We start from the raw sequence: 21,275 nt of genomic DNA, 5'->3' as shown, positions 1-21,275 counted from the left end.
ACACGGGTCTCGGACATTTCGCGTGGAATGACACACATTTATTCGCCCACATAACTCGCTACATAACTTCGAGATATGATGCTAAGCCTAACAAGCCAAGTTCGAATCTCGACTGAGCGGGGCTGCTATAGAGTCAGTAGGATCATTGCACTAGCACCGTAATTGTCCTGTACTCTAATAACCGACTGCGAAGTCTGTCGATAAAGAAGAGTCAATTTCTTAAGAACTTTTATATCAATGCATTTGCGTTGCTTTATGTATAACCATCGGATTGGAATGAATATATCATTCAGCTCCACAAAAATTAATGTAAATATTATAAAATTAAATATAAATAAAGTGAATTAAATAACGCTTACAAATAATTACGCACCCTAGGAAAGATAATATAATTATTGCACGCAGTACGTTCTTGTGAATTTTATTGTTAAATAATGTTAATTAAAAATATAGTCAACTTGATTATGAATGATTCTGACAAACTAAAAAAATATTGCTACAGTAGAAAGGCCAGGTCACACCGCTAGGTAGATTAATTCAGGTTTTTTATCAATATACGGATGCTTATCGCATAACGAATTTGTTTATTCAATCCGGTTTGAAATGAGATGAATTTTATCTATCAAATAAGAGCAAATGAATACCAAAAATTCATCCAGTTTCAACCCGGACTGAATAAACAAATTCGCTATTACTGAAACATATTTTCATCCTCACCCTATATGCTCTCATTGAGCAAAAAAACTATCAATCTGTCAAATATGAAATGGTTCGCATTCTGAACTGATTTTAACCACTCGAGGAGAAATAATTATTTTTTGATAAAGTATTTTATGAAATCTTCATACAATACCTCATTTATGAGGTACCTATTCAAAAATTAACATTATGTAACCTTACTGGAAAAAGAACGCCTGAATTTTAACGCACTTCCACTTGAATATAGGTACTCGAAATTATTGTGAGTGGATCTAATTTATGCGGGTTTTTCTTAGGTTGTATTATGTAACGCCGATTCTATTGAAATTTATTTCATCAACCGGTTACCAACATCTTTTTTTTTCATTTTTCTTCATTCGAGCAAATCGAATCTAAAAAATTTGCTCCCGCCCGATAAACCGATGAATGGAGCTTAATTAGCTTGGAAGCATATTCGCTAGAGAAGCAAACAACTCTCCGTCAATTTTTTCCGCTAAATTGAATTTCCACCCTGTTGTGTTGGAAAGGTTAGATTATTCATGAGTATTTGGTTTCTTTCCGTCGGTTTTCTTCTTCGAACAAAAGTGGGGAAAAGGACCCTTCTGCTCCAACTCAGCGATGCTGGCACTCTAACATACTATGGGAGGTATGTTGAAATAGAAGCGTGAAAAGCGAAACTCGTGCTGGTTGTTTGGTGATGGTGATGCTGGTGATGATGATGCTGGTGCTGATGCTTTTACAGAGCCAGTCCAGCGATTAATTACGTTTCTGTTTGCGGCTACAAAAGGTGTAAACTGAAGTGTAGGAATAGATAGATATACGCTGCCCTGGTGGTAGTTTGTTTTGCCGCACCGCGGCAATATGTTCGAGAATAGAAAAGTTGTACCACGAAAAAAAAAGAATAACGAGACTTTCTCGAGCACTGGGATTTCATTAATTCCACGTCCCTGCTCCGCTGAGAACGTTCTTGAATGCCACATAAAAAGCCACCGGCGTGGAACAGTAATTTGAGCAGAAAACGACTCTCTTGTTTGCGGGAAATGGTTTAAAATCGACGCCATGAGTTAAGCCGGATGAGGAAATTTACGTTGCGTTTTAATGTTATTCATTCCGCCGGGGAAGCATAAAGCATCAGCAATCTTCAAACGGCCAAAATTCGCACCAAGTGCACGCTGCCTCGTAAAACACAATAAACGTTGAATGAATTTCGGATAGGAAACTATAATGACGGTTCTCGCTCGTGCAAGCTCGTTGAAAAATTAATGAAGCCGGTCCTGTCCCGCCCGCCGCCCTTATGGCTTGCGCTTGGGCCGAGATTTATTTGGGTGTCCGTCTGTGGGGCACGCCACGGTACGCGCGGAAACAGTGCGTGGAAAACAGTAATTTTCCCATAAGACGAAAATAGCTTCAGCACGAGAACGCGATTCGCGGGGGAAACCGGCCGGGTAGAGAATTATTACTCCTAAGCAAAATACCGAACCCGGCACCCGGTGGGAAAGGAAGGTAAACAAAACTGCGTGACTCCAATCGATTTTTTTGTTTGCTAAAGTCCATTCAGCCAGCAGCGAGCGAGCGGCCAAAAATCGTGCGTCATCGCCTTTGCCTTCGGGTAGGCTGTTTCCCATTGGCCATGCCATTCATCAAAACCGGAAGGGTAATAACTTCGCTATCTGATTGACCCATAATGAGCAGTTCAACCGAATGGTTTTGCATTGATATACCAGGCGTCTCCTTTGGGACAATTGATCCGATGGTGGCGCCTGATAATCAACTTTTTCTTTTACTACCTACCGTCACCGGTTGAGCTCGGCATGGCATGGTCGGGGTTTTGCCTAATTAATATGACCTTATGATTGAGCAGTTTTTTTCGCCAGCCCGGTTGACCGGTCAGTATTCGAAGGAAGACGTAATTAATTATCGCTCGACTCTTTGAATAGCGTGCGAAAGTTGAGGTGAAACGAGCTAACGAAGTGCATATTGCCGGTCGTCGAAGTCGTCGTCGTTGTCGGGAAAGGTGTTTCATTGATAACGGGAGGCGCTTTGTAACTAATTTTACTCTGTGTCAAAGTGTGACCTTCGAAGGAAAAAACTGTCGAATAATTTGACAGGTTTTTGCCAATGTAAAAGCTGTGAAACCCTCTTTTTTGAGCAATTACGTTTATGTTTACATTATTGCTAGATATTGGTTTGATTACTGGATCCCCTCTGGCAAGTGGCAACCCGTGGTTTCTCGACGGTGGTCGAATCAACTATTACAAAACCAAAATCTAATAAAACTGGCAAGGATCCAACAAGGAACCAAAAGCTAAGCTTGCGATGATTGAAAGAAGGTTGATTGTAATTGCTTCCAAATCGAATTAAAACGACAGACAATAATTGCTATTGGCCAAAGGATTGACAGCACGGTAGCGTGCAACTGTGCCGCGTGCTGTCAGTCGCCGTAGACGGGTGTATTCTGCTTTTGTTTGACCGCCTGGTGGTTTCAAATTTTCAAACCAATGCAATCACACAGTACGCCTAAGCTCGATTGAAACTAATTCCTTTTCCACAATGGCTTTTGTCCGCTATATCCACCCTGGAAAAACGTGAGCGAAATGGTATTAATATAAAATGAAAACGGGTGAGAATCAATTGCTACGAGTCGCGTTGTTGGTGAGTTCGGACACTGGTCGCGGTTGATTGCCATAGCCACCGGCCAGTCATGGTTTGCTACGATAAATCGGTCTCATGCATCGAGCTCGAGGCTGGTTGAATAATAATTGAACTTTCCCATCGAGCGACGCGACGCTGCTACTGCAGCCTGCGACGCCTACGTCAAATTCTCATCCAAAGGCATCAGGATCGGAGGGTTCGGATTCTCGGCTGCTTGTGCACGCTTAAATTTGGAACCGTTTACATTTTGCTCAACTTTTGTAATTTTTAATTGCAAAAAAGTTTAACCTAAATTAAACACAGTTTGTATTAATTAAAAAATTGAATTGAAAAATGGATTGATTCGAAAAATTTTTGTATGCACAAATATCTGTATCTATGCTAGCTCTGTTGCGGCTTGCCGCAGCTCAAGCTAGTGTAAAAAATAATAATAGCTAGGCAGTCAGGAAAAAATCGATTCACCTCGATCACTACACCGCATCGGGGGGACGTGCGGGAATGCAAATTCCTATATTTCCCTACAGCCTGCGGGTTTTGTTTGTTTCTTCCCATTCTTTTCCAGTACATTTTACATTTTCCAGTACAGTCGTAATAATAGCGCACTGACTCTGACTGTGCTCTAAAGTGGGTAAGAGCTAGCAATGATTGATACACATTTGCGCTTCGAAACAATTCCGGCCACTTCTGTCTGATGCAAAACGGGGGAAAAAATCCGATTAATCCAATCCGGTTTGTGTAGCGTGGTGTGTGCTTGGCTACTCGATTAGAGAGAGAAATCATAACATTGTTGTTGTCAGAATGAAAATCGATTTTTTCCCTCGTTTATTTTCAAACCAGATATTTCATGGCAAGTTTCAAAATGAATCGGAAGGAAATTGAACTGTCGGATGAAAACGAACATCGCTCAACACCGCTTACCGTGATTTAACTAAAGAAACAACGAAGCCGGTTTACTTTTCCACAAAAAGGTGCAGGGAAAATCAATCCACACCAGTCAGGCTATTAATAGTAAGTTCTCATAATCCCGCCATCCAAAGATAAACAGGTGAATATATACCGACGTATCATTGTACACAACAAATCTGAACTGCGAATGATGTTTAGATGTATGTTTATTACTACGATAGATGCTGCCACCAACAGGTGTCAGACGGACATGTTTTTTTCCGCCATCACAAGGGAATTGTTTACACTGATATGACATGAAGCTAAACCTAGATAGCATCAGATGCCGTTTCGGATCGGCCGACATCCCAGTTGTAGTTGCTGTCACAACCAAAACGCTGTCAATTGGCCTTGGGCCTCACGTTGATAGTGGTGAAAGGAAAAACTTAAACAAATAAGTTTTTCAAATCTGTTTATTTGTTTATTGGTTTCTTTACCCTATTGACTACTTGAAAACTACCATCTAATATTCTAAAGCAGGTTTTCAGCACGCCGAAGTTCAGGCAGTCAAGTCAAGTCGTTGATGAATAATCTAAAAAGCAAAGGGCTTAAACTACTTCCTTGAGGGACTCCTGACAGATTTACTCAGATAAAAAGCTATCTTGCCCCTCTTGTGAAAGGATTTTCGAGTATGGAGAGTGTGCCAATAATATTAGTTCTGCTCTCATTTTCATTAAGTCAAACTGTACGCGACATATTATATCGGTGAAGTGTTCTGGAGGCTGCTTTGAAGCCGTGGGCAGACAAAAATTTCGCACCGGATACTGAAAGGCCGTTTTCTTCTAATTTCATAGAAGAATATAATTTTCAATTAAATTTCCATTTCCATTTCTATGAAAAATAAAGAAATGTTTGACATTCATCTTATATACACACTTCATATACGCGTATATGTATGCGTGATTTGTTTGCGTCGGTTGCATCAGCAAAATATGGCGTCATATTGCGAAATAGTTTCAAAAACGAAATCGTTCTCTACCGAGTTCTCTACAGCTCTATCTAGCAGGTTAGATAAAGCGTAGAGTATATGTAGAGCTCTACTAAACACAAAACGAACGTGTATACACTTTAGAGTTTTTTGTAGTAGAGAACTCTCCTATAGAGTTGCTGTAGAGCTCTACCAGTGAGCTCTACAGGGTGTATACACTACTCTACCTAACTCTACGTGAGATTTTTCTCTAGCTCTACCTGAAAAACTCTATAGTGGACACTTGGCTTTAAGGCGATTATAAACTAGAAAGCGACCCGCCAAGCACGCAAGTCAAAGTAAGACCACAGAGAACAGATTAACAGGCTCGAAGAAAGTAATTGATTTTTGTGTGTAAAATCTGCCGGTGGCGCCCTCCAGAAATAGTTTGCCAAACGAAAATAAAGAAATATGCATGCACTTTTACCAATATTACTTTGTGTTGGAGTTACATAGCAGCGATGGATGGCAGCGACCTCAAGTTTTAGTTTGCCACTTACAGCTCGAGGGGTGCTTCATCGTAGGATTACTCGTTGATTACATAAAAACCGTTTTACACACTTTTTGTCAATTACCTGGTAGTCTGTTCTCTGTGGTAAGACTGTTTCACCGCAGCGAAAGTGATCAGCTCATAAACGATGGATCTCTGTTGGTAGCATTGATAGGTATGGCCATCAAAGCATTACCAATGTATATGTGTAACCCGATCAGGAGGGCATAACAAGATAACATCAAATTTTCAACACACTTCTGTTGCTATTTGTAAATGTTGCCGATAAATAGTTGTACAGTTTTTGACAATAGGCCGAGAAAATGTCGATATAGCAGACAGAGGTAAAGAAGTTTTTCTATATTTTAACAAAATTATAACAAAATTTGTTGGAAATATCGTAACAAATTTTGATATAATTTTGTTCAAAACATAACAAACTTTATTATATTTTTGCTATCACTGCTAAGCAGTTTTGTTAGAATTTGAGTTATTTTAACCATCTACAATGGCTAATTTATAACAGCCGTTGTTAGCAAAAAATCGGTCAAAAAATAACAGGATCAGTTATGATTTTGTTATGCCCTCCTGATCGGGAACCTATCACAATTATCGATAGACTTCGCAACCGGTTATTAGAGTACAGAACAATTAGTACGATCCTACTGACGAAAAATGAAACCTGGTTGGAAGCGTGGTAACGCAAAGAAAACTGGATATCAGACTCGCTGATGAAAAACTGACTGGTGGCGAATGTAATTGGTTGATGCACTCAACCGGAGATTGAGAGATGTAGGTTCAAGTCCCACCGATCCAATCGGTTCATTCCTTTGTTAGATTTGACTAAACTGTACAAACTGTGAAGTCTCAAGCCGAGCAAGTCTTTTTTTTTGTTACGTAGTTATAGTTCTTACTTCCAGTGTTGCGTGCGAAGCCCACACTCCTGTGGTCTAATTTTCTCACACACGCATACTCGTTTGAAAGAACATGCCAGCGGACTCTCGATCTTATTTATTCATACACTGCGACAAGTTTTTGCGAGTGTGTATTTAGCTATCAGCCACGGTCGTCGCTCTCGCTCGTCATTGCAGCCCGAGCTGCCTATACCGATCACTCGCGAAGGCTGCACTCCCGCTTGTGAGTAGAATGAGTGAGGCGAAGATGAAGAAGACAAGAAAAAGTACAGCTAGCCCTCACGCTGCTGATTGCTCACGAGTTGTTTGCCTCGCGAGTGGACCATGCAGAAAGACGCTACCAGCCTGTGCGTTCGCGTATGTGTAGGTAGCAGAATGACCGCACACAGCAACTATGGTGCAACTGTGTCTTACACTGTTTATGTGAATGGCGTAAGTGTTGAATGCTATGCTTCTCATACTCGCTCGCGTGAGAGTAGACATCGTTGGCTTCTCGCTCAATTTGCAACCTTCCTTATTTCAACTGTTCTGGCGCTCGGGAAGATGTGACTGTGACACAGTATTTGGGTAGTTGCCGGTAGCGCGTAACTGGCACAGAAAGTAAGGGTCGGGAGTCGATTGACAGCTTCTTGCGTAAGCAAGCTGAGTAGTCAGTTTGTATTAGATGGTGAACCGCACGACATCATATTGGCGATCTTTTGGCCAAATTGAACCTTCGGATTTTAAAGGTAAAATCTGAGGTAAGAAATATGGAATATATTTTGTAACGCAATATATTGACTTTTCCGAATGCAAAGTGGTGATTTGCACTATCAGTTGTTTTTAGGCAGGGCTTGTGTGGGCATTTGGTGGCGGCATATGTTGCAGAGCGTGTTGTATTCATTGAGCTTCGAACGTTTTGCTTGAAATGAGGTGAATGGTTGCAGTTACAATAACAAACGAAATTTGTCGGACCCCATCACTCATATTTCCAGATCCTTGTCCTATCAAAGATTTGATGACCAATAGTATTTTCTATTTTAGGTCGTCGCATTAGAAACGCAGGCGATTTCTTTACAGTCTATGTATAAGAATTAAAGAATTAACGAATTAACGAATATAACAAACAATATTTGAAGACTGTACCAACAATATGAATAACCTATATTTTTGTTAGATTATAGTCACTTTAAGTAGTTTGGGTTATTCGTGACTTCTGCGGGGTTGTTAATTTTATGCAGGGGGAGGATATGGCATCATGATATTCATAGCATATCAGGATTCTCCTTGAATTAAAATGTGTGTTAATGACAGATTATTTGGGTATTTGCCAGTAGCGCGTAACTGGCATAGAGAGAAATTGTCGTGAATCGGTTGGCAGCTTCCCGTGCAAATGGGATGGGTAGTGGAGTTTATGTTAGATTGTGAACTGCAAGACATCACAGGGACCCTCACTGGAATTCTTGAGTGCAAATCACTCACGTTTTCCATTTTCACCAATAAGGTAGCAGAAGTCATAATAACATTCCTTGTAAAGACGCATTTTCGCAACTTGACTTCTTTAAAAAAAAATTTAGTTCAAAACTAAAGTTTTACTTTGTTGAATTTTCTGATAAGTTTTGTAAAAAAGTCTCAGCATCCCAAAAACATAAAGAAACGAGTGTCCCTGCTCTGCACACCAAAAACACCAAAAAACGATTAATTTAATTGTTTTTGTAATCGTAGAAAACTTTGAAATTCAGTCTAATAATATTTGTTACAACCTAACTTCATGTAGCATGAAAATCGTTGTAATCGAGTTAGTGACTCGCAAGTTTAAAATTGTTAAAGAAGAAGAAGAAGAAGAAGAAGAAGAGCAAAAATGACAATTTATTGGACCACCATAATCAGAAAGAGACACCTGAAGCGTCAAATCAAAAAATGAAATAAGAACACAATATTGGAACAAAACCGAAGCACTTTTAAATTATGATAACACTTTTTTCCTGAAATTGGATGTCATTCTTTAACTGAAGCTTTACAGACAATCGAACTTTTGATGCGTTGCGTGAAAATTCGGGATATGTCACGGACATGCAGTATTGCGCTCAACAAATACATAATATCAAATAAGCACAAGAAACTAGATCAAATGCCTATAGTCAGTTCGGAATACATCTTCTGCTCGACTTCATATGCCAAATGATATTTATTTCTTATTCAAACTAAACTCAATGATAGTTAACTTAACACCAGAACTATAAAGTCATGTTTGTATTTTAACTTATTTCCAATCTAGTCTACTTTCGAATTGGATCCAGCTTCACTTCCTATTACGGTCGAATGGCTAGTCAAGCATGCTTCAAAAATTTCGCAAATCTAATTAGCATAGGTAAATACTCAAACTGCAACATTGCGGTCGGTCGGTCGAATTCAATTTGCAGCTGAGAAACAGTAAATAGAAAAAATAAAAAGGAAAAACCAACTTACGCTGTATGAAAATCAGGGTATTATATAAACAGCTCAGAAGACTCCGTTCGGCAAACATAATTCCATAATATTGTTTCCAGTGCTTGGTCGGGATTTTCACTGCACGATGCCAGCCAGCAGACCAAAGCAGAACGAGGGCGAAGAGGAAAGTGTTGCCCCGTTCTTATTCACCTTTCATACGGTAGGTACCTGTTTTTGGTCCTCCGACTGGCAGGGCCGTGTTGATAATTCAACAAAAGAAAGCAAATGAACCACACCTTCACATTTTCATCACTTGCAATTCAGCATGCAAATATGCCACTGCCACTTTCGTTTTTTTTTTCTTCTTTTGCTTTTCAAACACTAATAGACAGACGAAGACTTTTCCCGATGGCTGCACCTAGAGCGGCACAATTTTCACCCAATTATCCAGCCAGGATACAGCGGGTCCCAGGTCCGAGCACTTTCGATTGCTGCTATCAAACTGATTATACAACCGCCGACGACCGCTGCTGGCACTGGCAGCAGCAGGCAGGCATTGACACACAGGGAAACAAAGAAAAACGATCAACCAAGCAAAATGGCAAAGGAGCCGATTTTTCGTATTTTTCCTTGGTCCTTTTTCACGGCACACAATTCAATGGGGGTACCCGTTGAAAGCACCACTACACCGAACCGAACGGCTCCGCACGATTACGAGGACGAACGACGACGTCAGCAAAGGATTTCCTTCGTGTGCAGTCGCGCTGTTGTTTTGATGTTTGCCAAAATGCCGCCAGCCAGCCAGCAAGCCAGCCACACGCAGCGCAGCACCGACCGTTTTGTTGTGGATTCGGATTTGTGTGCGTGTTTGCGTCGTGCGTCAAAATATTATCCCGCACGTGGCGTCTCCTTCAACCTTCGTCCACCGGATGCGATGGAGACAGCGAACGAAGAAACACCAGGAAAAACACTACCTACCGGCCGACAATTTCTTTTTATTTTTAACACCAATTGCAGTTTGTAACTTTGTGAGGGGTTGGTAAACGCGTCGTCTACGGTCGAGACACCCGCAAAAAAGGATGCCCGGTTGTGTTATTCGCACGTCTAAACTGCTCGACTGTCAGAAACGAACTCGGGCAATTTTGCGAATTTGTACGATCGCAACCACCCTCCTGGCTTCTGCTGGTGGTTCGCAAGCACAAGCAAGCGCGCCACTGGGACGGATGAGAGCGGATGGTTGTTTATCGTGAGAGTTCTGCTCTCTGCGAGAGGAGAGTGATGCATTCGTTCGAAAGGAAGAAAAACAAGGGTGGTTTGGCGCCACCCTCTCTGTTTTTACAGTGAAACGCATACCACCTGACGGAATCTGCAGCAGCAGCGAGAGTCGGAGTAGGCTGCGAAAAATAATGCTTGTCAAATTGCGAAACGCATTTGCTAGAGGTTTTTTGTTTATCCACTTTGAAGAAATCAAAACAAAGAATTTGTGCAGCTCGAGAAATATACAGCAGTAATTGGAATTTTTAGGACTAATAATACTAATTTCACTTCTTGCGAACAGTGATTCAACAGATGCTGACAAATCAACGATCAATAACAATAACCCAGCGAAGCAATCACCTAATTTTTAGGTGTTTTTTCATACTTCTATCATATTTTTCTGGAATAAGGAATATATTTGAACAGAAGCATTACTCATATATGTATTATATATTTTTGGTCAAACAGAAGTCTCCTGTCTTAACAACGAGAACAACAAAAAAAATGACAGCTGCCGCAAGGATGATGGTTGGTCCGTCCTGTCGAGTATGTAGTCCGACATCCCAACAAACATTTTTGTTTAACAATAGCTTATTTAACTATTGTACAACTAATTCCCGAGGAACAAGTGCTGGATAAACCATTGTACAACAAAAATGTTACTTGGGATAAGCCGCCACACTTCGCGACTGAATCAGCTTCCACAATTCATCAAAGAATCGTTCAAGCTTAAACTCAATAGACCGGGTATCTTTTTGAACTGCGTCGTTCGCAACGGCTCTGGCTAGCTAAAATATCCGTTACCGTGAGTTTCGTAGGATAATACTCTTTTGTCGCATGGCTGCTTACTGTATCACTTCTTCGTCTCCACATGCTGTGAGCGCCGTTCGGTCTAGGACTATCTACGGGTCTAGGGGGACTACGATCGTTCGTTAGGATTAAGACGAATTAAATGCAAGGCTGACTGCCGTCCTTGATGGCGGTTGGATCAAACAATATTAGAAGACACGTAACCTATAATTATTGGATTTCTGCATAAGTCACTGACTAACACAAATCTTCCACATGGTTGTGAGGAACGTGCTGCTCGAGCCAAAGATGCTGTTACTGACTAACTTTCCCGAGAGCCTACATATATTACGATTTCTATTAAATCTGCTTGCTTAGGACAATGCTACTCATGAGTACATAAGTACATGTTCCGAAGTAGACCGACGTGTTGTCGCGTCGTCAGCCGTCGGCATTCAAATATCCAACGAGACCTTCTGTATCGTCGTTGAAAACCCGCCGCATGGGTTGGCGCACAAACCTTTCTTCACTTTTCCTCACGGCGGCATGATCGCATTTTACTCTAATTTTTCTTAAAGATTCGCTAGCCAATAACGCCAGCAACCGTTTCATGCTGGACAGATGCATTCAAGTGCATTTGCAGCGGCGGAATAAGCGTAAGAGAGAACGAAGAGAATCTCTTATTTGCACATATTGGACCTTCTGACATTTTGCTTGAGAATGGTCGATGCGAATCCCGTATCGATAGACAATGGGCCTGGCACTTCGCGATTGGATGCACTTTTATATTTCACGAATCCAGATATCTCTACACCATCTGCACTTTCCAACCTTCTGAATAGTTCACAAAGATTAGTTTATTATTCTTTGTTTGTTATAAATTATCTTATTGATAATTTACATAACACTAGTGACTATTCAAACGCAAAGCGCTGTTAGATCAAAATAACTGAACTTTGTCCGGTGAAATTAGTTAATAAGCATCGGAGAGTGTCTTAACATACGCACGAAAGTTCATCATAGACTGCAGTTTTGGAAAACCTATTTCACCAATGAGCATTTTTGCTACAAGTAAGGCCTGTTAAAAGGTTGCGGCGTCGTTCAAGCGTGTCTAGTCCAAGTAAACGACAAAGATCCGGATAAGACCGGGGTAAATCCTTTAAAGGTAGACCAATGAATCTTCTCTGCACACACAGATGTCCACAGATGTGGAGTCTAACCCGTGAAAACCTTTTCAAGTATACTTACTTGCTTTATTTTTTCGACGAAAATTTGCCATGCCGAATTCAGGAGACGTCTCCACGTTTCTCGGTCTTGGGCTGTCGCTTTCCATTCGCCCCTAACAACCGCTGCTCTAGCGTCCACGTCAGCAGCGAGCATTCAACGGGTTCTCTCTGCTAAATATTGTTTTCGCTGGTCTCTAACCTGGCATCCTTGCTACGTGGCCAGCCCATTGTAGCCGAAAATTTAAAGTGAAAACGGCTGAAGAAAGTCTTTCTTCTACCGTTCCCTCCTCGTAAATCGTAAAAACTACCGTTATAAAACTTGACTTGATAAATGTTCCAGCAGTGGTACGAAAGCTAGCACAGGGACGAGAAACTAGATTCTAGCCCTTCTTTGTTTTAATAAACCCTTCCTCCTTAATCGATGTCGTTCGCGAACCTTAGGACCATATGAGATTTCGTGATGGTGGTACCGCTCCTCTGCACGCCTGCCCTTCGAATAGCAGCTTCCAATGCAGTGTTGAACAGCAAATTCGATAGTCCGTCACCTTGCTTCAAACCATCTAAGGTCACATACGAATCCGGTGTCTCGCCCGCTGTTCTGACGCTTGATTTTGAATTATCGAGGGTAGCACGTACCAGCCTAGCCAGTTTTGTTGCTCATTTCGTTTAACTGTATCATACGCCACCTTGAAGTCTATAAGCAAATGGTGAGTTAAATTCCCGGAATTTATCGAGGATTTGTCGTAAGGTGAACGCGTCCCGCTCGAAAACCGCACTGGCACTCGCCAGCAAAGATTTCCTGCAACGGTGACATTATGAGAAACAGGATGCGGGAGAGAGCTTTATAGCCAGAATTGAGGAGAGTAATGTCTCGGTAGTAGCTGCATTCGACTCGATGGCCCTGGAACCTTCCAACCAGTCCCTAGGTAGTTCCTCCTCAGTCCATACCTTTAGTATAACCTGATTGGATTGCCCAATAGAGCCATTCGCTCCAGACTTTCAAAAGTTCGACGAGGATGCCGTCCTTTCCAGCTGCTTTTCTGACCTCGTCCAGATCTGATGGATCCACAGCTTGTCCATAATCCTTAATCGTTATCCTCTTTCTGTTAACCGCTCCATCTTGTTCACCATTCAACAACACACTGAAACGTTGTTTCCATCGCCTGGCCACGTCTGATCTTCCGGTAATCAGGTTCCGTTGATCGTACTGAAGAAGCTCCTCGTATCGTACAGCAATTCCCGCACCTACAAGAACGCGATCCCAGTACTGGAGTTTCTTACGACGGTGAAGTCTCTTTTTGGCAGCTCTAGCATGTCTGGTATCTCTCTGCTCTGACGTGTGACAATTGCAGCCAACATATGACGTCTGACTCGATTCTTCTCGTCAGTCACCCATTGGCAGTCACTTTGCGTCAAACCACTTACTAGCAGTGGCCGCAGTGCAGCAGTAGTACCTAACACTTCTCGCGTTGCAATTCTGATCGCATCGTGGATGTGCTTTCACTGCTCGTTCAGGTTTCCTTCTGTTATGGTTTGTGCCAGTGACTAATGCTAACCTTTGGGGAATAACTAGGCTAAACCAAACAGGGCCAAAATGACGAAAATCCGAACTACAAGATAGGAGCAATATATTACAACTTTTGTAACTTAACAAATGGGCGACCAGCTAAATTAGGGGTTCTTCACGAATGTAAAAGTAAACTAAAGAAACATGTCCAGTTTTAGACGCAGTTGGAAAACGAATGACGGCACAGCCGTCGTTTTATTGCACGTTGGTTTTTTCGGCGTTACCCAACGTTACTCTAAAATCGAGTGTTAATATTTTAAAGGGCGTATATGCCATACCTTCGACTTGTTCAGCCCGATCCGCTCATCATTTTCCGAGAGTACTCTGCAGAAACTCCTTTCGCGGATAACCGTCGAATGCTCAGTCGTATCTTCCTGGCTAGTCTCGATAGTGATCCAAGTCGACGTTTGGTCCCCTGGTCATTAACCAGAACATGCCCGATTGGAGAGCAGGCCTCTCCATTAGGTTGTTTCAAGGTGTGCTTCCGAATGTTTCGTCGTGGCAAAATAGGTACTACAGCTAGCCATTCCTCTGGCTGCAGCAAAGTTGATCAGGCCCAGGCCATTGTGGTTTGTGGTAGAATGGAAGCTTTCTCTACCAGTAATGGGTCGAAAAAACACTGCGTCTAACCTGTGCATTTGTATCCCCGATGACTATTTTCATGTCGTTCGCCGGTGCGTACACATTTATCAGGCTATAGTTAAGAAATTTGCCCTTAGTCCTCATCATGCATAAACGGTTGTTAATGGGCCTCCACCTAATGAAACGCCAAGTTCCAAGTCTCCAATAATCGTTCTTTTTCATTCACCTAGGTCAACCCCAATTAGTCTGTTGTGGTTCGTTCCCTAAATTGTTCGCAGTAAGAGTTTTTAAGCATGCCACCTTAGTAGGATTGCAATGCTCAAGAGTCAAACAGAATGCTGCGTCAACGCGTCCGTCAGCGTTATTCTGACAGTTTTCCCATGAGTTTACTGTCAAATTGGCGCTGACGGATGCGTTGACGTAGCATTCTGTTTGGCCCTTCAATCTCGCAGACACGTCTGCCGTCTTTGGTATATGAACTGTTGGGGATGAATGAATGAAAAGAGTTCTGTTATACAGGTTGTCACTGCGGACCAAATGTTTACCATTCGTCAGATCTTGCAGCATCATACCTTCATTGGGTTCAAAGCAGCAAACGATACAGTCGATCGAAACCACTTAGTGACTTAGTCGCGTCATTGAATGGAGTGATGTGTTTCGTGCGCATCTCAGGAACACTTTCGAGTCCCTTCAAGATGCGGTGAGGCTTGAGACAAGGTAACGGCTTATCCTGCATGCTTTTCAACATCGTAACTGCGTCAATGCATCAGTCAGCGCTAATTTGCCTGTTAACCCATTGAAAAAGTGTCAGAATACCACAAAGGTTAATCCATTGTGACCACGATGCCATGCTTCGCTGGAAAGATATTCTACACTAGCACCTTTAACCGCTGTTCAAACACGGATGGCATCGACTGACGCTTCCAAATAAAAATATCCAATTTGGCCAGATACTTCTGTAGTAACTAAATGAAACGCGAATACTGATTTTAAACACTTTATTCGTACTCTCCACTTATCGACCGTTACGTCCGAAAATTCAAACAACAATTCCTCGAGCATAGCTCTCGTTTACGATACATAACCGTTTGAACAGAGTTCCCAGATATTCTTTCTATATGGGTATAACTTGCGCACAGGGTTGGAACTATGTCGAATCCTACAACTTCCACACTGTTTGGCCGATTGAGCTGACCTCCCGGCCCAAGGCACAGAACGATGCGGTCACCTTGCTCACGGTCGTATTCTTCAGCTGCTGCTATACTTTACGTCGGGCGGCCGGCACCAAGCTTCCGTTCGATGCTCGCGCCTTTCTCCAGAAGGGAGAGGATGCTGTAAATGCCGCATTGGGAATAACCAACGGACACGAAGTGCCTCACGATGTCCAATATTTTCGTTTGAGGGGTGGAACCTGGTAGAACTGTCAAATTTTTGCTGTACACAACAGGGTTGCTACGATTGGCGATGCGTGGGTGTGTTTATCACCAAGCGGCAGGAAAATCGTATGAAAAATTGCTAAATTCAGTCCATTTTCTAATGCATACGTTATCAACAGAATTCAGTAAAAAGCACAGCTAATTGTCGAACAGCATTTTATTATTCTATGACTAAGATACACAATGTTTTGCCTACCGCGATATGTCTAACAAGTAGAGTCTACACCTAAAGAATTTACGACTGACTAATAAATGCATTCGCAGGATGTCCAGGAGGAAACACCCTACAAGCTACCGATATCGTTGAACCGTTTCAACTTCTCCGGGAAGTTATCCTTAAACAGTACCGGATCGGCGCGGAATTCCACCGTCTGCAGCGGCATCGTACCGTAAATGTCGGCAAACCGATTGATACAGGCCGACCGTTCCATCATGTGGTTCAGATCGGCCGAAAGCATCTCGTTGTTGGTACACTCGGGACACTTGAACTTCTTGCGCGGGGCCACCTTGATCGGCGGTTTGTTGGTCACGTTGGCCACCAGAAAATTCATCGCAATATCTTCGCAGTTCATGTGCTCGTCGACCCACTCCTTGATGTTGCCGGGCATTGCGTTGGTGTACATGTAGCTCCAGTACTTGTGATGGAAGGCGGCTCCCGTCAGAACCATCGAGATTTGGTTGGTCCATTCCGACTCGTAACGCCACCGGTTGGTGGCATTATCCCAGACGTGAGTTCGCGACGGGAATCCAACGATTCGGTCCGGAAATTCGCGCCACACTTCGTAGCCGAAGTCCAACTCGTCGGCCGTCAGCATGACGATGTCGTCGTCGATCGTCAGGATGGCTTCGGTTTCGATTTCCTCATAAGGATAGAATCGATTCGATAATTTGTTCGCTGCTGTTTGAATTACTTTCAAAGGTTTGCTGATTTTTGGGAACAGGGACGGATGAGGAGGGGATTTTTTCTGATTGTTCCAAATGACTAAAATCTTCTGCAGCGAAGGAACGGTGGCTAGTTTTTGAATCAGAATGAACAAACTCTCGATTCGATCGTATGTGAGAATAACAGCCGTAAAGCCTTGAGATTTCGGCGCAATCAAAGGCAAAAATAGCGGATTTTGCGCGGATCGTTGCGTTTTGGCTACATTCCAATGCATGTAGGTTTTGCTGAGATGTGGAAATATCCGATCATTCAATTGGTCAAGCGACGTCAATACAATCTTCTCCAACGAGGAGAAATAGCGATTATAAATGTATGCACCGTGAGCTCGCAGCTCTCCGATTTTCTCTTTGGATACCGCTTTTAGAGTCGCAATAATTGAGTGAAGACTATTTTCGTAGATTCTTATCGAGATTAGATCCCAGTCAAGAATGTCACTGAAAGGAAGAATAAGATTGTCTGCCATAATCACTGGAATACAACCGGCGGCCAATGAATCCATCAACGTTGGTTGCGACAGACGGACGCCTCTGGCGACTAAACAGAACTGACCAGCCTCCAGTACGTGCGGATATTCGTACTCGTTTCCTTGTGGAAAGTTGCAGCGTATGTCTTTGATGGTTTTCAGTAGTTCTTCCGTTCCCATAGAATTTTCCATGGAGTTTCGCGAAGACTCGAAACTATCCTCCACTTTGACCGTCGACGTAGGACATCGCTGCAGCAAAAGAATGTCATGCGGATAATCGTAGGTCAGTTCTTGCATAATACGATACTGTCGCTGGAAAATATTCAGCTGAGATGATACGAGTAGAAACTTTCTCTCGCTATTCGCGTCATTGTTTGGTTGATAATGATCGAGTATCGAGCTATACATTGGCATAGCCAAATCGAACCCAGGCCGATAGGTCCAGCTATCAAAACCAGAACCCAGAATCATCGCCCGGTCAGTGTTGACATCCAAAACTGTGTTGTAATCGGGAGTTGACCCGGCAATAAAGTTGAACAGGATATGATTCTCTCCATTCTCCCAACTGAAAGTACGAAAACAAAATCAATTAACCAATAATTCGGATGATTTGATGCAATCTTTGACACTTACTATGGCAAAGAAGCCAGTGCCTTTCCAACCAGATTAACATCGATCCGATTTTGGTTGAGCGTATCCAGCGTGGGCATAAACAGACAAGCTTCGTTCGGATTGGGCGTATAGTACGGACTGTTAACAATCGTTTTCAGTATTCCGTAGAATTCCTTCGTAAGCTGAAATGCTTGCCCGCCCGAATCGCCATCGACATATTCCTTCAGCGGATAAACATAAATCGATATCCGCTCTTGTTGTTCTTCCGCCCACAAACCACCACTGGCCCCTCGGTGACTGCCGCCACCAACCGCTCGCTGACCGCAGCGGTACACGTTGAAACAGTCCCAGTAGGAGCAGTTCCGGTTCCGGGCCCGTGCCAGTTCGGCATCCTTGTCCAGTACGACCTGCGGGATGTCGACAAGGTCCAGCGACAGGCGCTCGCTGTCCGCCTCCGAAACCGAGCCACGGCCCAACCAAAGTGTAAACAGAATCACCAACGTCACGAAGGCGAGCAGATACCGATTGAAATCACTTTTGGGTGTTATCGCCTGTTTTATGGCACTATATTTTAACGCGATAGACATTGTGCGTAGATAGGTATAATTTGTGTTCACATTTTTTCCACAATAAAGAAAAACAGAAACTTTTTCACTCTACAACCTTCAGCGAACAAAAAAGTTTATAGGTATAAACAAACCGTCTGACATATAGCGATCAAGGGCACGTTCAGCGGTTCTCTTTTAGCATTTCTAGATAGAATTAACAAAAGGGCGAATGTCGCAAACGTGAGAGTTCTTCCGAGTTTTTCCCTTGGTTCTTCGGCATCACTCACAATAGGACGTCAGGTATTTTTCGGTGTATAAGAACCCCACCCCCATTGTGCTTTTCCGTTCACATCAGCTTAAACCGCAACCCCCCTCCCCCCACCCATACTACGGCGGACGTCCAGTACCAAATAAATATTTTATAAAAAGTTAAACATTTTATTGTAAATACATTGCAAATTTATTTATCAGTCATTATTGCTAATTGTAAGGAAGATCGTTCAATCAATAAGTGTGGAATCTTGTATTGTCAATTGCAAGGAAAATTGCACCATCCAAAGTGCGATATCGCTCATAAAAGTGCTATTTTAGCTTAAATCGTTTCGGTCTCTTCGGCGCACTTATTGCTTGGAAGATAACGAAAAAGTGCGCCGAAGATACCGAAACGATTTAATGCATAATAGCACTTTTATGAGCGATATCGCACTTTGGATGGTGCAATTTTCCTTGCAATTGACAATATATAAAAATGGATTTCTGTCTGTCGGTATGTTCCTTATAGAATCGAAAACTACTGAACCAATCGGCGTGAAAATTTGCGTGAAGAGGTTTTTGGGGCCAGGGAAGGTTCTAACGATGGTTAGAGACCCCTCCACCCACTAAGAGGGGGGGCTTCCACATAAATGAAACACAAATTTCTGCATAATTCGAGAACTAATCAAGCAAATGGAACAAAATTTGGCATGCGGGTGTTTTTGGTGACAAGAATTTTTTCTATGGTAAATAGAGACCCCTCCCCTCTTTAGAAGGGGAATTATGACACCTTTCCCCTTTAAGAGGGGGGGTTTCCATACAAATGATATTCAATTTTCCTTATAACTCCAGAACTAATCAAGCAAATAGAACTAAATTTAGCATGTGGGTGTTTTTGGTAACAAGAATGTTTTCTATGGTGAATTGAGACCCCTCCCCTGTTTAAGAGGAGAATTATGACCCCTCTCCCCTTTAAGAGGGGAGGGGGCTTCCATACAAATGAAATACAAATTTCCCCATAATACGAGAACTACCCAGGTAACCAATAAGCATTAACATAAGCAGCAAATCAGGTGCTTATTAGCATATCTGGCATTTTATACTGCACCTTGTAGTATATTAGCTTTTTGACTGCATAGGTGTTGTAAGTTGGCAACCAAAATTCTATTCAAATTTTTCGTGTCAGTAATTAGCTGCAAATTAGCATTGTCAGCACTATAAGAAGGTTAGCAGTAAAGTAGCCATACATTTTGCCAAAATAGCATTTAAGTAGTATTCAAGACGACTTAAATGCTTATCGACTTGCATTTGAATAGCATTGGTGATTCTTATTGGTTACCTGGGTAATCAAGCAAATGGAACCAAATTTGGCATGTGAAGGTTTTTGGAGGGAAGAATTAGGACCCCTCCCTACTTTAGGAGCGGGAGGAGGGGCTCCTATACAAATGGAATATAAATTTCCTCATAACTCGAGAACTAATCAATCAAATGGAACCATATTTGGCATGTGGGGGGTTTTGGAGGCAGGAATTTTTTTTATGATGGTTTTGGTCTCCTCACCCCTGTGGAGGGGGATAAGGACTCTCATACAAATAAAACAGAAATTTCGAACTCGAGAAATTCTAGACTCTTCCATAAAACATTAGTCAAAAACAAGATCAACAAAAACTATCAATTAGGTTTATTTCAAGGGTAAGTCGCTTAGAACATTGTGGCAGGCCCAATTTAGGGAACAGCTTATCTCATTGATTTCAATTGGGTATTTTAATTTTCCAAAATAAGTTGCTTTTTTTACCTCATTTGATAGCCCGTCGTTTTCCGAATCTAACAGTTCTTTTTTTATTTCAAATGAGTCAATATTTGATGAAAAAATTAATAAAAATCAAAAATAGAATGATTTGCTGTTTGACAGATATCAACCAAGCCGATTGATTGAAATGATGTCAGAAGTTCTCTTCCTCTCTTCTATCTTTCTGATAGAGCGTTTCATTTTGACCGAGCTTTTGACAGCTCCCATATGAAACTTGTATCGTCTGATGACCATAGTTTATCTATCCACTGTGTTGTCGAAGGCGAGCTGAGAAGAAAAATGGTTTACTTATAAGCTATCGTCTAATTCCAAAAAATTTTTTGAAATGAAAAAAATTCTTTTTTTATTACTTTCACTCGTCAAATTTGGAAAAGTCTTCATGTGACTTTACAGTGACATCATATCTTATCATAATATGCGAGAATTAAAATACCGCTAAAATACCCAATTGCGGTACATTCATTTCAATGTTTATGGCAATTTTGAAATGCTTGAAATTGGCAGCCCTACCAATGTTTGTTATTGTCAAAACGATCAAAACAGTCAGACTTAGCGCAGGCGAGGTTGACAGGTTTCACACGATCAGCACCTCGGCGGCACAGTAAGGCACATACTGAACAAAATTTGAATGAAGTGAACGAAATGTTCTCAGAGACTTACCCTTGGTCCGTTTTCTTAAGCCCCCCACCACGCTGTTCGCTACCCGCTTACGAA

General features: G+C 42.1%; 2 protein-coding genes across 2 annotated transcripts in view; both read right to left on the bottom strand.

Moving 5' to 3' along the window:
* The window catches only part of LOC128732542 (uncharacterized), a 48,305-nt gene extending 39,132 nt beyond the window's left edge, over window positions 1-9,173 (bottom strand). Inside the window, exon 1 of the mRNA XM_053825817.1 lies at window positions 9,116-9,173. Coding sequence (XP_053681792.1) covers window positions 9,116-9,173 — 58 coding nt within the window. The remainder of the gene's footprint in view (window positions 1-9,115) is intronic.
* A 6,916-nt stretch (window positions 9,174-16,089) lies between these two features.
* LOC128740277 (exostosin-2) lies at window positions 16,090-18,618 on the bottom strand. Its single transcript, XM_053835819.1, has 2 exons — window positions 17,973-18,618; window positions 16,090-17,904 (listed from the first exon to the last, which is right to left on the bottom strand). The coding sequence occupies exons 1-2, from the start codon at window positions 18,536-18,538 to the stop codon at window positions 16,218-16,220; spliced, it is 2,253 nt and encodes a 750-aa protein (XP_053691794.1). The 5' UTR covers window positions 18,539-18,618; the 3' UTR covers window positions 16,090-16,217.
* Between the last annotated feature and the right edge of the window lie 2,657 nt (window positions 18,619-21,275).

This window comes from Sabethes cyaneus, chromosome 1 (assembly GCF_943734655.1).
Source record: "Sabethes cyaneus chromosome 1, idSabCyanKW18_F2, whole genome shotgun sequence".
Lineage (NCBI taxonomy): Eukaryota > Metazoa > Arthropoda > Insecta > Diptera > Culicidae > Sabethes > Sabethes cyaneus.
The sequence above is the reverse complement of the archived record's forward strand: the minus strand, read 5'-3'. Positions and strand labels throughout refer to the sequence as shown.